Source organism: Dryobates pubescens, chromosome 7, assembly GCF_014839835.1.
Source record: "Dryobates pubescens isolate bDryPub1 chromosome 7, bDryPub1.pri, whole genome shotgun sequence".
NCBI classification, from domain to species: Eukaryota; Metazoa; Chordata; class Aves; order Piciformes; family Picidae; genus Dryobates; species Dryobates pubescens.
In genome coordinates, this window is record NC_071618.1 from 17,381,350 (window position 1) to 17,398,891 (window position 17,542).

The following is a 17,542-nucleotide window of genomic DNA, read 5'->3' on the forward strand; positions in this document are numbered from 1 at the left end:
AGAAAATGACTTCCGAGGTCTTTCTAGTAGTCTCCCTCATTCAGTTGTTCTTATTTTTTCAGAGCATACATTTACTGTGGTGAATATCTGGGCCTATATCTGAATGTTAATCAGGCACTGTATATCATGCTCTGTAGATTTCTAGCCTCAGCAGGGCAATCAGTCCACTGAGAGTAGGTGTAAACAACTTGGAAACAAAGGAGGAGACATCCAGGCAGTTGGCATGGTGTGAGAGGAGTCACCTACAGCTAGACACAAAAAAAAATATACAATGCAGCAAACAAGGTGTGAGCACTTGTCTCTAGAATTTTGGTGTCTGACCCAGTGTTGCACATTAGCATTCTTCATCGAGCTGGAGATGAGACACCTAAGGCAACATGATAGGATGGCAATGCTGCCCTTCTTTAGTATGGGAATGATGGCATTCTTTCAAGAAGTGCAGAAATCTGTGCTCTATATTGTCCTCTCTTTGAGGAGGTCTGGATGCAATGCTCCCCATTACCTGGAAGATGCCATAACCACCAGCATACACAGGGTAGTCAAGTTAAGGTCAGTCTCCAACCTTGATTTTGAAGAATTTTGCAGCCAGAAATCCAAGTCATGGAGCCAGAAGGAGAAGAAGCATGAGGAAATCTGAATCTGCAGCCCAGTAAGAACCAGAGCTCTTGAACATGTGAGGGAGCAGCTCCCTTCATGTGAGCCTTCAGTGCAGTGATTCAGCTTCAGTTGAAGATACAGACAACATAAGAAGGTAGTGGTGGTGCACTTAAGTTAGTAATGTTGAGTTAAAGCCTTACCTGCTTTGGTCTGTTTGCTCTTCTTTTTGTGGCTTTTTTGGCTTTCCCGCCTCCCCTCCCCCCTCTTATTGAAATATCAGTACTGGAGTACTGGTTTATAGTAAATCTTAGACATTCTGTTTAGGGGGGCATTATGTAAGTCAAAAGATACAAAACCATGCAGTCATAGTTGTAGAAGAGCTCTCTGTGAAAACTATGCGTGTTGCCATTAGTGTCAACTCTCTCATCTTCAGTATATGTATATGTAAAACTGTTACGCTGGTGGAGAACTACCTGCTGTCAGATACAGGCCCTCGAGGGCTTAGGATGTCTAAGAGAGGTCAATTGGCAAGACCATAAATTTTTCTGGAGCCTGGAATGGTAAAATATGAAACTTTGTGAAAAGTAAAGTAATTAAGGCTACATTCACAGCTATTTTGTCATCCTTTGGAATTCTAAAGTAGGAGAACTGCAAGGATATAAAATGGATATTTTTTCCTGAAAGGGGTTTTGACTTTGTCTTAGCCCAGAATGTGGAGTGTGGTGGTTATATGTGCCCTATTGAAGTCTATTCTGTTAAAAGAATAAAAGGAAGCTTAATGAATTATAGTAGTTTGAATGAAAGCCAAATTTTCAAAACTATGGATCAGGTCTCCAAAGATACTTAGGCACCTAATTCTTCAGGGAGACCCTTCAGAGTTTTTAAGCAGTTCTGCCAGATGTTGTGAGTGATTAATGCCAACCTACATGCTTGGATCTTGGCTTTATTGAAGCCCATCTGGCCTACTGATGGAAAGCAAAGGGTCTGGGATCTGTTAGGTTTCTCCTTTCCTTTGGTAACTGAAGACTTGCAGTTTCAGGAAAAGATGAGCAGCTAGGCAGTGATTTTTCAGAAATTATCAGTTTTGCTTTGAATCTGAACAAAGGCAATTTTCATCATTCCTGGATCTTCTGCAACACAGTTGATGCTTAACAAACCATAAGGGAAGGCCAGATCCTTCCATGTTTTTTCTTGGAATTCAATTATTGATTTCAGTGGTGAACACATTGTTTTCATATCTGAGTAATTTATGCATCTTTACCATTAAGTGAAGATATTTTGGTATTTAGGACAGATTTTGCATAAAATACTGAGCTATGTGCTGTGGTTACGTATCGGAGCAAGCACTGTCAGCTGAAATAGTGTGTCTATGGCAGTTGTAAATATCACACCTGGCTCAGCTGTCCCTGAAACAAGTCAAAACCCTAATGAGTCTGAATAGGTACTACGACTGTTGATTCTCTTTGCCAGTTTTAAGCCACACCTCTGCATAACACTGTCATCTTTGAGTTCTTAAAAGCTGCTCCCATTTCAAGAGGGCTGCCCAACAAGATTTTTCTTTTGCCTAAATAAAACAACTAATTATTGAGGCAATGCTTCAGCTGGGAGCATTCAAATGAAGAGCTGGATTTGAATTACTGCAGGAAGCAAAGCCAATGTTTGATGAACCTTGATCTCTCATTCTGTCAGGCATTTGTGTGTGAATGTGTTTTCAGGACAGGACAGTTGGATCATGTTTCTTTGAAGAAAGAATGGAATCCAGACTATACTAGAAATACCAACACATCTTAATTTTTTTTTCTCTCTCTGCCAAATAATATATTAACTTTTAAAAAGCAAATAAGCACAGGACATGTTGGTGGCTGAGGCTTCGAGCAAGAGTTTCTGATAAGGCAGAAGTGTTTGCAAGTAAGCTGAGCCACAAGTTCGTTGTCATCAGAAACTGATAAAACCAAGAGACATGCCCAGTCATCTACAACAATATTCTTACCCTCTTGAAAAGTATAATATCCTTATAGCTTATCTAATTTTCTGAGACCCTCAAAAGCCTTATTAAACAGTGGGATTTATTAGGCTGAACTATATCTTCCGTCACTTCAGGACCATGTTTGAGCTATTCTGCACTCTTGATTGAGAAATGTAGCTTTAAATTTTACACAGTTATTACTGGTTGACCAAGGAAGTGTTTTGTCAGCACATACTCCTGTTGGTAAGAACTGGCATGAGGTCCCTTCTTCATCTCTAAGGGAAAGGCTGAACTTGCACTGGTCTATCAGATGTTTTGAGGTGAGGAAACTGAACAATACAAGAAATACCAACAGTGATTGGTTACCAGGCTTCTTTCTTCCAACATACAGAAGGAGTTAATATCAAGAGATTATCAGTAGTATAAGACTCATTACTGCATACTAATTCATATTTTTTCCCACAACATTACAGCCAGTTTACAGTGGCATACCATCAGACAGAGAAAAAGAAGGTAGATTTTTAACTTTCTGCAAGAAAAGTAAAGTTAACTCATACATGGAGCAATGCACCAGACAGCACTGAATTCTCAAGAATAATTTCTGTTTAAAGAAATCTATGATTTCTGCTTACAGAACAAAATGTCTGAAGTTGCATTTCTATGAAGGAGGGGAAGGTGGGCAGGGGGTACATGTCAAATCCCAGTGGCCAGTGGGACATTTTGCATTGTTACAGCAAAGGTAAGCTCTGCTGAGGTGAAATACTTGGAAAGTCTAAAAATAATAATTCAGATTATATGGAGGTAGACACCCAAGTGTGCTCTGCTTTGCTTGTACACACAATATATGAAATTTATATTATTTCACACTACATTTTTTTTCATTACTTGTAGAGTATTTTGTATAGGAACCCTGAAGGAGCTTGGAGGAATGCTTAGATTATGTGTGAAAACTTCAAACAAATAAACAAACCCAAACCAGAAGACATCCAAAGTGAGGGAGGAAAAAAAAACAGGGGGAAAAAATAATAGAACAGCAACTTGAAAATAGTTCTTGAGTTAATTTGCAGCCTTCTCAATATTCTTATATGCCTTCAATCCAGTTTAGATAGGTTGATATTTATAAACAGTTCTTCAGAGAAGTATGTACATGTTTCTAACATGTTACCACAAATCATGATGAGACAGAAGATGCTTGTATCTGAGCTTAATGCCAACTGGAGTGCAGGCTGTTGGTTCTTTCCCACAAAGCTATGTATTGTCTTGGGTAAATATATTTTTTATAATGTGATGTAACCAGAAGCATCTCCTGAATATTTTTCTCTTCCCAGGACTTTATTGAAGATCATCTTGATGTGTGCTCTCTGAGGAAAACATTGTTCAAAGTTGTACTCCTCACAGAGTTTTGAACTTTAATAATAATTTTGTTGTTTGATGATGTCTTCTCCAAGTCTAAATTAAATCAGATGTACTCCCTTGGAAATAATTTGCTTGAATTATTTTCCTTTTGAATAGGAAATAAAAACATTTATGATCAACTCTTAAATGTCCCATTTTCCCTCTGGCTTTATGGTGAAGATGAACGTGAATAGGAATACTAGTCATTCCTCAATAATAATTGAAATCAATTCCCATGCCCCCCTCCTCTGTTGCTGAACACTTCCAACCTTGTACTGTTTTTTTTCTTCAGAATGTTTTATAACTATTGTTCTCTTGGTTTGTCTGCTTTTCTTGCTGAAAGTTAGAAAATGCAGGATTTAAAACCTTCTCTCTTGAGTCTATGGATAGCCGTAAGTGCATGGTATTTGTTACAGTGTTTTTAAGAATCTGCGTTCTTCTGTGCATAATTAAACTTCTTTTACTTACATTAATCCACAAAGAAGATTTTAAATTCACTTACAAAATGAATGTTTGCTTTTCCAAAGTCCTGTGCAATAGAACAATATAGATTGGTTGCAGAAATCATCAGGGGGAAAAGGTGCTGTCCTACTTGGACTGTCCAAGTCTCTGCTAGAAGCTCGACTATCTTGATGTAATATCCTTGTCATTCATTGTCTCATCTCTCCCTTTCCTTAATGAAATGGATCTCTGATTTCTCTTTCACCATTTTATGTTTTCCTTTTTGTCTTCCCTCCCGTGCTTTTTCCATGGTTAATACATTAGATAAGAGGCTAAGGAATAGAAATACTACAAAGTTTATGGTCTTGGGAGGCACAGGCAGAGACAACCTAGGCAAAGTTGAGGTAGATACCCTTATAAGGTACAGATGAGGTAAAATGCATAACTATTTTGTAGTTTCCAAATATTATACAAATATAGTTTAATGTTTTTTTGGCATAGGCAAATAGTCCCATGCTAGCTTGACTTAATGCTCCATTTTCATGTTTTAGTAGCTATTAAGTTGCTAATACTCTGTTTTCACGTTTGCCTTTGTAAGACAGTCAAATTCAGACACTTATTTTTCTGTTTCTCTGTCCTTCCCTGCTATGTTTTTAATCTCTTTCCCTCTATGTCAAATAAAGTGCTGTTTAAAACTATGTTGCCCTCAACCCAACATGGTGCTTATCCTTTTGAATAAGTCACAACTGGGATGAGCAGTGAATGCCCCAGACTATTCAGCCAGAATGAGGTACTGGATGGAGTGGAATTAGGTGGCATTAGAGGATTTTATTCAAGAGTCTAGAATTTGAACCCTGTTTGAGCTAAGATGTCTGAATAGAGCTGCTTCAGTAAGGATAGTTTGAAACTGGTGTTTGTTTATAGCTATTCACCTTTTACAAGGACATGAACAATTCCATTGAATGAAAATTTCCCTGTGTGCCATCTTTTGCATGATCACCAGTAGCCAATTTTTTGTGGATTTTGTGCTGTTGGAGTTACTGTTGCACTTGAGAAAAACCTGTTGAACTCATAAGGATGTGGCTATAGAACAGGTAGGGACAGTGCAGGCACAGTAAAAGAAGGTAGCCAGTGCAAGACCATGGAGAATCCAGCCCTGGTTTACAAATGGTTACTTTGGGTTTATGTAGCTTTTATGGTGATTGGTTTTATTTTACTCTGGGCTGTCTAGGTGTTTTGTAGGCAGTTAACTCTCACAGAATGATTATCAGTCCTTATTTAGTATATTTTGCAAAGAGCCAGATTGAGGAGCTGAAAAGTGGAATGATTTGTCCAAAATACCCTTTCAATATCCATGTTGAAGTCTATAATGAAAGGCCAGTCTGATTCAGAGTCCTGTGCTCCTGCATGTGTCTTCCATAATCACCCTGCCAATCTGATTTCACCAGCTACGAGCTTCTCTGGCTTTTCTGCATCAAGTTTCACTGGTACAACTACCTTGGAATGCATCTGGGTTTGATTTGGTCATACTGCGTGGTGATAAGTGTTGCATGCAAGCTGATCAGAAAATATGTGGCTGGTAAACACCAGATTCCACCTTTCCTGAATGATTACCTGGGTTTTTGAAGTCCTAATGATTTTAATTTGGCTTGGAGTCAGTGAGTAAGAGTATGCAAAGCCTTAGCCAAAGTACCTATTTATTTATTTAAATGTTATCAGCATGTATTTCTTCAAAGAAGAGTACCTATCTCTTTGTCTAAGCGCTTTTTAATAAATGTATACATATATAAACGCATAACTACCAAGTAAATCAGATTAAATTTTCTCCATTGTCTCATAGATGACAGCAGTTAGTAGAAACAGTGTTTTGCCTTGTTGAATGGGGTTTATAGTAATATAGTAATATTTCTACAAGTCAGGAATACTCTGTCCAGTTTCATTCCTTATTTCTCATTTCGAGTTCTTAGAAAAAGTATCAGGGCTTGTTTTTCCCCGTGTTTGTTCTGTTGATTTTCATAACACAAGTTTAGTTTTATTCCCCAAGAAAGGGTATGAATAAATTAATAATTTGTTTACATTGTGAATGAGATTTTTCATGACAAAACCCACTTTATCTAGTCATCTTTTGGACTGGGCTGTTGTTTAAAACTTGTCAAGGAAGAATAAATTTCCCTCCCCCCAGGTTCTCTGGGGGAGAAAGATTGTCTGTGTTTCTGAGTGTTTCAGATGTTAAATGCTAAAATTTGAGTGCTGCATTAATATAAATTTGAAAAACAAAACAAAAAGCCCCCACAAAACAGAAAAACACAACAACAACCACCACCAACCAAGCCAGAAAAAAAAACAAACCAAACCCCAAACATGGAAACCCCAAACTAACTTTACTTTTCTATTGTGGGTCTTTAACTTGTGAGAGACACATTTAATGAAGATGCATTTTGGATTTCTTTCTGAAGGAGTGGTTATGCTGAAAAATTCATGGCACCAGAGCTTTTCTATGCTGTGGCACTCCAATTGAAGTTTTATGTAGAACTCTATGTAATAAATTAATTTGTTGCCTTTTTAATCAAGCTGTCCTTAACGGTGACATAATGTTGTATATAAAATACTTTTATTATATTTGTAATTAATCCTTAGATTAAATGGGATAGGACTAAGCACACTGAAAAACCGACATGTGCACAAGTATGCCTTTGCAGGTGATATACTGCATCTGTTGTATATTAAATTACTATGTATTTTGTGCTATGCAATGTTACTAATATTTTAACATTTTTTCATGAGCACTTCTTTAGCTGTTCACCAAACAGTACTGGAAATTGCTTTCAAAGGAAAACCATCATATAAGCTGGGTGTTCTAAGATGGTACTAGCTTTTGAAAATGGCAAATAACCTCTTCTAGGTTTCTGTGCATACAGTTTATAAAATCAGATGTAATTATGCTGCTGTTGTTGGCTGAGTTATTTTCCATTCAAATGCCATGTAGTTAATTGAAGCGGAAGTGAAGGAGTCAGGGCCTTTCCCATTGTGCTGGGTCCTTGGTGTCAAACAAGTTGGCAACAAACTTGGCAATGTATAATTTTCACACCCATGCAGGTAAAGGGATCAGTTCAGCTGTCCTAATGCGCTATGGGTTTTGTCATGAAGTGGTCCAGGCCACTTGGAGATCTGCTGAAGTCTTGGTCATCTGGATGTATTGCTTTAAGGAGCTGCACAGGCAGAATGCACATTTGAAATCTTCCTCACAGGACTTTGAATTAGTCTCAAAGCTTCTTGGAGTTTTTTCTTTCACACAAAAGTTTGCAATCTATTGTTGTTATTTTGGAAGTTGTCCTCATACTACCTGAAATCAACAGCTCCAATTTGGGGTTTTAAGATTTTTACTTTTTTTCTTGTGAGTATGTACACCACCATTATGGCTAGGGTTGTGAGTCCCTGAAGTCCCTCTGTTGGGGCAATATCCTTTTCAATAGTATGCCATGTGTATTCAGTTTTTTATGTAAGAACAAAAAAATTTCCTGAATTGCTTTACTTTCTCACAGAAATTCTTTCTCTTTTTTTTTACCTCGCTGCTGCTACACATGGACTAAAGTACTGAGCTTGTAGGCTATTACCCAAATCTCTTTCTTGAGTCAATATCATTAATTTATAAGCCAGTTAAGTATTTGAGTGCATTGCATTTGTCAATATTGACTTTCTCCCTGCTATTGTGTTGCTCATTCTTTTAGATTAGTTAGGGGTATCTGAATCTCCTCTGCTCAAGACTTGCCAGCACATTTTTGTGTCATTTGCACGTTTGTCACTTTTCCGATAACTCCTTTTCTGATGACTTAACGCTTACGTAGCTACCACGTATGCCAGAATGATGTGGTTCCCACTAGTTCCTACCTGCTCCTTTCCCCAAAGAAGAATGCACTGTTTATTTCTAATCTCTGTTTTCTGTCTAGGTTCTTGAAAAAAACATTGTCTCTTGCAGTGCAGCTGTTTAGTTATACCAGATACCTTTCTGGAAGAGCATATGAACCATTTTTCCTGTAGTTTTCTTCTAGTGCATTAATAATTATATCAGTTTTGTAAGATACAATTTATTTTTGCTAAAACTGTGGAGAGCAAATTCTGCTTGTGATCTGTGTGTCTTCTCCTTGTGTTTTAATGATTGTTTTAACCAAATTGCTGTCTTATCTCCAACATATATATACTTGTCTAAAATTTCCCTGAATGAATCCGGATCATAAGACTTTTCAAAATTAAGTGCAAGTATTTGCTACGGTGCTGTTCTTAGTCATTAGTATGAGAATATCTTCTTGGAGGTTCAATCAGCTTATTCTTAATTTTGTGTTCTTATTTTTTACTGTATATATCCTTAGTGCCTTACTGACTTAATGCCTTTTTAATTTCTCAGTTTTTACCTTTTCCCTGTCTCTCTTTTGGGTGCCTATGTCTCTGGTAGCATCTCATCTTTCTTTTTTTTATGTAGAAAGAATAGGTTCAGAGTAAGTACCTTTGTAATACATATTTGGCAAAAACTCATGCAAGAAACTGTTTATCTTTTCAGCAACACCTTCAGTTTCCTTAATTACATCTTCATCTCCTGTAATCCAAAAGACCTACTTACTCTCCCTTAACCATCTTGGTGGTTATTGCGTGGTTTTTTTTACCCACAGCTGTTTACTTCAGAGACCATTTTAGGCCTCTTTGTTTCTTTCTTACACAATGAATCTTATAATTGCTTTGTTGGCTTCACACACATTGTATTTCCATATTTTGCATAACCTTGCGTTGAATTCCTATAGGTGGAATAGCTGTAGGGCACCCTAAAATTGTACAACAGGTCTATAAACTGGAAAAGTGCTATGCTAGTGCTATGCTAGTTTGAAGAAGATGTATTTAATTTTCGGGATACTAAAATCATTGTAGCACTTGAAGTGTATGCATCCCCCCCCCCCCACTTTTGCTTGTAGTGTCTAACGTTTGTTTTTTAATTTCTTATGTTAATATGTTGGGGTTTGCTGTTTTAATAGGTTTTAGATGCAGGAAGACTGAAGGAGTATGGTGAGCCGTATATTTTGCTGCAAGAACAAGATGGCTTGTTTTACAAAATGGTGCAACAAGTGGGCAAGACTGAAGCAGCTTCTCTGATGGAAACAGCAAAACGGGTAATTTGAGAAGAAGGGATAATTAAGTTTGTGTCTGCCGTTTGTTTAATCTCAAGTTAGCATATTCAGTGTTACAGTCAGCCTTCTGCTGAAGAATCTGTCGGCTTTGCAAGGCAAAGCACATTTCAGTGCCCTTTTTTTTTTTTTTTGGTGGGTTATACACAGACTTCCAAATGCTAAGTGTATTTATACACCCTAAATTGAAAGACTGTTTGCTTTTCAGCGTGTACACAAAACAGTAAGTGTAAATGCATAGCGGAGTTCAGAATTTATCTGTTATTTCTATATTTTTTAAAGGGCCCATTGTGAGGTTCTGTACCTGTGTTGTGGTCTCTGGGGATGTGATCAGATGTTTATTTTTGTGCGTTCTCTTGCCTCCTTCTTACACCCTTGCTCTGTTCTCACACAGGATGAGCAGGGCTCAGTTAAGAAACAGCTGTTGAATGTTTTGTTGCCTCCTTGTTCCCTAAAAGGCTGTGTGCCTGGTTTACTGCTTACTATTCAAATTCTACTCTGAGTACAGAATTATTAATGTAATTGTGAGCATTCCTCTGGCAATCAAAGTGTTTAAGAAACATCAATGGATTAATTTTCATAATATGCCTCTGAAGTGAGGATATATCATCTACACTTTTCAGATGGAAAGCTGAAGCACAGATAAGAAGATTAAAAAATAATAATAATGACCTGTGATTGAGGAACTTATCTTGACTAGTTTTTGGCTCGATTTCTTTTTTTCTTGATAATTTACCACACAGGATGTCCAGAGCAAGATTTTCTTTCTGTCAGTGCCAATGAAGTTTCAGCACTGCTTCTGCTGAGACTGGCAGCACTGAGTTTGGCAGCAGTTCACTTCATAGTCAGGTAACTTTACTTTCAGCATGCAAGTAAGGCAGTGATATTAGGCACATAGCAACCTAAGAGAGCCTTTCCAAGACAAGGCTCAAAGGTCTTATCTCAAACATTGAAATTTTCCTCTCCTCATGTTGCTGGATATGTGGATCAGAGCTGTTTCCAGGGAAACAGGAGACCAAAAGATGGGAAGCAACACCCAAAAGACAGGAAACAACATGGCAGGTGCCTGGCTATTTCCTAGTAAAAACAGATGCATTTCCAGAAAGTTAGAAAAAAGAATGAAAAATTGTACTGTCATGGAAGCTGCATACTCATGTCAGGAGGCTATTTTAATAGATTTATTTTTTTTTGTAATTGGCAATGAGATTTCTGTGTCCATTCATATTCTTAGGATTTTTTTAGACCTGCCAAAACATTTTGTTGTTTTTTAAAGAATTTTTTCAAGTGAAACTGTGGTGCTAAGAGCATACACTATAAATTAATGTCTGGCACTGCTGGCATAACTGAGGAACCAGCTCTGTCCTTAACTAGACTATGTTATGAGTCCTACCATCCTTCTCCATGGCTGCAGTGCAATTTCTTATATTTGTTACTAGAAAGGAATGGGTTATCCTTGGTTTTTTTATGGCCTAAGTATGACAGTCTATAGGTTACCAAAATTGCGTTTTAAAAGATGGCTTCAAATTCATATGACAAGATTCTGTCTGTAAAGTGAAGGCAAGTTTTCTGTGGCTTGATTCTTGGAATGACAAGAGGTGAGCCTGTCCAGCTGTCTGATTCAGCCATGTCATGCTGTCTCTCCTTCCTTCTCTGCAGCCCTTCCCAATTGCACAATTGCATTCAAAGGTAATTCGAAATACATAAAAATAATTGCCTGATGTTACTGGCCCATATAGTCATCTGTAGTTACCACATCACTGTTACGTGATTTTGTACAGGAAGGGAAGAGATCCAGGAATCAGACTACGCTGAAATGTGGTTTGATGGAAAAGTTTGCGAACTCCCAGGCTAGAAGGCAGATACAAGCTTTAGCATCTGCCGAGAATGGAAAGCATGGTGCTTATCCACACTCAGCCCAAAAATAGGAGAACCCAGAAACTGTATCTCCAGTCAGCAGCTACCCAGAAGCACAATTGCAGTTCTTTCTGTTTGAAGGACTTGGACATTAGTTCAAGGTTTTTGTTATTGCTATCCCTTGTGTTTCATGCATACTTTCAGGGAAGTTGCTTAGTCAGAAAAGCTGATTCAAATGGCTTTTCCTTTTACACTAGTAAGTCTGTTACATGTATTGCTGCTGGTCTCATACATTCCTACTGTGGTTACTAAGAACTGTTTTTATGAAGAACAGCTTTTTGTCTGTTGTTGAAAAACAGCATGCTGCACATAAAAAGAAATGGTAACATGACATATATACATACTTTTCAAAAGGCGCTACAGTGGGTTGCTAAGTAAAATGGTTTGGAATGTGGCCATGCTTTGGCAATGACCATTTGATTTATTGCATTTTGGACCTGAATCTTGCTCAGAACAAACTCATGCCAAGAGCTTCTTTCAGTAAAGTGAAACTTTAAATGTGTTTTCTGGAACAGTATGGGCTCTGCATATATCCTTTAAGTGGAAATGAAGAGGGACTACATATCTTAAATTAGATGACTAACTTGGACATCTCTGAAGCAGCCTAATTTTCAAGAAAATGTTGGGGGCATCTTAGCTAAGCATTACAAGGTCAAGCTCTTGCTGGAGCCTTAGCTAAAGCTTCTGAATTGATCCAAGGCTATTTGTGTGTCTCTCTTACTCACTCAGTATCCCCATTTTTTTGTGCAAATGTGGAAAAAAAAAAACCCAAACCTGACAAAAAAAATAACCAACAACAAAAGAACACCACCAAGCCAATGTAGGCAAAACTCAAATTGGAGCCCACTGAGTATGTATTAACTAGCCTGTGAGTCTGACTGCAGTAGGGTTGGCATCGTGAGACTGTGTTTTTATCTTTGTTTAGTTTGCAAGAAGCTATTAGTTGAAAATCCCATAGGAAAGTAAGAAATAGTCTTCAAACAGTTAAATGAGGGAGGGACATAGGGTGTGGGGGGAAGTGTTCAGTTATTCAGATAAACAACAGTTGGTGTGTTCTCCATGCCCTTGGCAGCATTTAGAGAGGCTTTTCCACGAGCTTTGGTGGCATCAGGAGAGGACTGGTTTTCTGTCAATCAATTTTGGAGTACTTCGAGGGAAAAAGAAATGAGAGTTGTTTTATTTTAAAGCTATGACAGATGTGTAAATATTAAAATACTAGGTGTTATCTCACTTCAGTGATTACTTTTAAAAAGGTTGCAGCTCTGTTGGCAGTGGAAGAAACTTATATAAAGACTTGGGCAATCTTGAGGGATTGGGCTCAGGGGAAGAATTGCAATGAGACAGTTGAAAAGCAGCTGCCATTTCATTGCGTCTCTAGTAATGTGCCAAGGTTTTCTATTAACTTTCCATTAAAAAAAAGTCACACTCAAAAGCTGCATTAAAAGTATGCCAAAGTTTTATGTTTTAAACCAGGAACGAGATGGGAATACACAAGTAGCGCTGTCATCTCTGCAAGCCTGTGTGTGAGCAAGCACCTGATTAACTTTTTCTGTGTTGTATCTGATCATGCCCGGTTACTGAGGAATGCCTCTTAAGAAGACTTCCAATTCTTTTGTTGATTCAAATCAGGCCTTAATATTCTTTGAAGCTTCTAAAGACGCACATATCCTGCGCCAGCCCGTGTGCACAAAAGACGACAGTGGTATTTACAGGAATGTTTTTATGGAAGGATGCTTTCTTTTTTCTCCCCCGTGCCTCATACATGTGTTCATACATATGAGAAGGACATTATTATCAAACAAGCTGAACTTTGTTGACAACACTCTCCGATATAAATTGGAGAAATGTTCCATAAGCTGCAGTCAAAGCAGTCTGACTATGAGACCTGACTCGTGACACATGTCAGCTTCAGAAAGATAATGTATTTTCTGTTTTTAAAGACTCAAACAAAACTTTTCACATTCTTCTTTGGGAAAAAAAAATGCATTTGAAGTCCTTTTTCAACCCAAACACATTTTTAGATAAGAGCACACAAGTCTTGACATTATTTCATTTTGTTATGCGCATCTGTCAAGGAACAGAGATATGATACAGCAACTAAAAACTGATGATTGTGGAACAGTGAAACTTGACAGCATTTCATTTCCTTTATGTTCTGATTATACATTTATCAGGAAACCTGTATCTCTTCTAGCTGAGCTAGAAATTGGTAGAATTCAGGAACTCAAAGGCTTGGCAAAGAACTGTCCTATTATTTGGTATCATCTTACATTTTAGAGAAGTTGCTTGGTTGAGTCATTGTTAAAGCTTTTGCTTCTTCTTTCATTATTGTCATTCACTATCCAGAGATCACATTTCTATAGGCCCTATAACTGCTCTGCAGCACAAATTAAATGCTGGGATATTTCATACATATACCTCGAAGTTTCAATGGTTGTCAATCATGGTTTGTAAAATATAGGGATTACAACCTGATATTAACATCCAAATCCATTGTGTTCATTTTATGTGTGAAAATGAGAAACCCTTGTGCAGACACAAGATTTCACAGCTTCTTTGTCATCCTGTTTTTAATTTATATCCATGTTTTGAGCTAGTAAAATGATTTTACTTATCAGTTTAATGTTGTTACAAAAAGTATCTATTTATCTGAATTACCAGGATTTGAGTGGATCTACAGGTTGTGTAGGATTTTTCTCACACTTTGTTATAATGTAAGATCATATAGTAATTTTACTAATTTTACAGGAGACACACGTTTACTGAATGCCACCAGCCTGGACTTTCTGTCAGGATTGCTTAAGGACATGTATTTATCTCTAATCTGTTTATCTCCAGAAATTTTATTTGAAACCAAAAGATGTTTGAAGCATAATTACTCACAGAATCTGTTTTTTTTTTTTTTCCTAGGTCTACTTCAGTAAGAATTACCCAGAAGTTGTTCAGAATGGTCAGCTTGCCACAGACTCCTCCTTGGATCCTTCCTCAGGGTTATGCATAACCGAAACTGCACTGTGATTCCTAATAACCTTAACTGTTTTCCATAGACTGGAAACCTGAGATCATCCAAACTGGGTGACAATGTTTGCAAGTGTCAATGGAGGAGGAAAGGGAGGGAGTGATTCTTTGCACTGGATGTCCTTCCTATTTAAATACTGAGAAGAAAAAATTTACTATCCCTCTTTTCTTTGATTTCAGTGCAATATGTTTTCTCTTCCAACTGATTATGTTTGTGTTGCCAAGGAATTAGACAGACTCGGCTTTTATTTGAAAGTTATGTGTTGGAGATCTCTTATTTAAGCGGGTGCAGGACACCTAACAGGCTTAGAATGTATTTGGAGCTTATTAAAAGAAAAAAGTGTCCTTTTTCTCTTTTGCAAATACTTTCAGAGCAACCAAACCCACATTTTTTTTCATTGTCATTTTAGCACAACAGCTGTGACTAAACAGCGGGTTTGGTAGTGTACAACATGGTCATCTAATGCAACTGCGTTTCTACCTGTCATGAGCAACTATGCAGGTTTGGAGGGGGAAAAAAAAAAGATTGAACAAGCCAAAAATACTTTTTGATAGCAAAAATTACAATATACTGTGGGGTTTTTTTGATAGTTCAAATAATGCTGTTCAAGATGAATGTAAATATTCATTTTATTTTGCTAAAATCGAAATGCTGAAAAATCAGTCTCAATCTTCTACACTGTAGAAGAAAATTACCATATTTGCACTGAAGAAGTATTTAAATAATTTAACATACATTCCTCTGCTTCTTTTTTTTTATCCAGGTTATCAAAGAAAAAAAGGTATTAAAATAACTTGAGGAAATGTTTGAATGACATGTCATTATACCTAAATGCTGTCTACTACAAAGTTATCTTCGACACAACACATTGAAATGTATACATTATTTGCATTTACTGTGCCTTAATATTTGTGCCTTCAAGCCAAAGCTGTAACTGCAGGGTACACAACAAATTCATTAAATATATGTGTTTTTTTAAAAATAAATGTAACCTTAGTATGTTTAAAGTTTTGCATTAGGGGTTCTGTTGAACTCGAGCTGTTTGAAGTTACCATCCTACCAGAATACGTAGGAAAGTACAACCTGTAGTTTTTTGAATGGCAGTTCCTGCTGGTTGGAAGGTTGCAGTGAGATGAGGAGGTTTGGTATTCATGAGTTATGTCCTGATTCAGCAAAGCACTTTAACTCAAAGGCACTGTTTCTGTGTTTAAAAAAAAAGGCAAGTGCTGTGCTGCTTTAGATTTTTCTTCTTGTTTAGTGAGATACCTACTCTTTGAAGCCCAGTAGAAAAGAAATCTATTCATTTTACTGTTTAAAGAGCACAGAAGAGATTGAAAGTCAGTGGATCTCTTCAGGACAAGGAAAATATTGTGCTTTTTAGAAAGTACTGAAGATGCTTGCTATTACCTTTGTAAGACAAATGTTACTTACCCAGTGGTCTAAACTTAAGGCGAACACAAATGCTTCTCATTTCAAGCAGTTCTACCAGCAAATAACTGATTCAAATACTAAGTTACTGTTGTCTTGTCAAAAAGTAAATTGAGGCCAAAGCTTGTGCCTCAGCACCAAGGTTCTTCTGGAAGGATTTTATCCTGCTCCAGAGTCAGCCCGGTGGTGAGAGGCAGAATTCTCTTTTGTCTTCTGATAAGATTTGCTGTCATGCTGTGAGGTGACAGAAGAAAGAGCATGGTCTCTTACTACCTGCAGTGCGAGCAGCTAGCTTTCCCTAGTGAGTGGGAGGCAGGAAACAAGCATCAGGCATCTGGTTTTGCTGGTAACATCCTCTTCTGTCATTATCAGGAAGTTACAAAATGAAATGCTTTTGTCCCTGGCAGATTCTGATGCTACTTCTGCAACATGTAGCCCCTTACACTATAACAAATCCTGCTGAGAGCAGTGGAATTGAACTTCATGCAGTGATGCACAACATGAGGCATGTACTACATTTGGTGCTAAATAGCAGATGGTCAGGGACAGCTACCTAGCCCCAAAGCCATGTGGCATGAATTGGCTGGTGTAAGCAGTGCTCATGGTTGGTCCTTAAGAGTGCACCAGACGCATGCACCTTTCAGTATCATTTGGCCCTTGGTCTTCTCCGGGATTATGCAGTTCACTTATGGACCTAGCACACAGTTATCATCTAGTGTGTTTTGTTGTGGCTTCCTTTTCAGTTCAGATTGTCTGAAGTAAGGATGGGGCAATTCTGCAGCTCAGTAGAGTGGTGTTTGTGTTGCAGAGGTCTGAGAAGATGGAGAGAAGGGGTTTGAGTGTGTAAAGTCACATGGGATAATACTGAGGGACTGCATAGCATGAAGAAAATTCAGCCTTGCATGCTCTTGTGTGTAACTGCCTTTTTTGGATGGGATGCATGGTGTGAATCACATCTGAACTCTGCTTAGGCATCGTCATGGAGAGACCTGGCTGGAGTGGTCCAAAACAGAGCTAGGATGAGCTGACCAATAAGGCAGTGTAAACAATGGAGTCTGGTGCTGGAGCTCATTTGTTTACCTTTTTTATTGAGCAGTGTTGGCATATCAAGAGTCTAACTGTGTGCTACAATAGTGAGTTTATTTCTAAATAGTTACCTCTTTTAAGAGAGTAAGTATGATACATAATACACACCGAGACTTCAAATCCTCCAGAGAACAGTACGTTCTCCTGGCCATATGCATTGAGTTTACTCTTTTTTTAATCAGAACCACAGAGATATGCATGCGTAAACCAAGGGTATAATTACAGTTTTAGTTCATTTCAGCTCTGAAATGAATCTATGGTAAGTTATATTTCAGAGCAAAGCTCCAAAACGCTGGCTGCAGCAAACTCACTGGTATGAGACCCTGACAGATCTAGCTATCAGTCTATAAGCTAGAATTAATTTGATTCTGTAGCTTTTTGAATGCGCACAAAAATGTTAGGTATCTCTGAAAATGCTGATTCTGCTTCTTCATGTTTTGGCAGGACATTGCAAGCTGTAGGTATCAAATCTCAATGTATGAGGGGGAAAAAAATTTTACACCTGAAACCTATTAATTGCTGAGT

General features: G+C 37.8%; 1 protein-coding gene across 1 annotated transcript in view; it reads left to right on the forward strand.

The window, feature by feature from the left end:
• Positions 1–15,607, forward strand: part of ABCC4 (ATP binding cassette subfamily C member 4) — a 157,115-nt gene extending 141,508 nt beyond the window's left edge. Inside the window, exons 30-31 of the mRNA XM_054163062.1 lie at positions 9,421–9,555; positions 14,395–15,607. Of these exons, the coding sequence (XP_054019037.1) occupies positions 9,421–9,555; positions 14,395–14,502 (243 nt within the window). The 3' untranslated portion in view covers positions 14,503–15,607. The remainder of the gene's footprint in view (positions 1–9,420; positions 9,556–14,394) is intronic.
• The last annotated feature ends 1,935 nt before the right edge of the window (positions 15,608–17,542 follow it).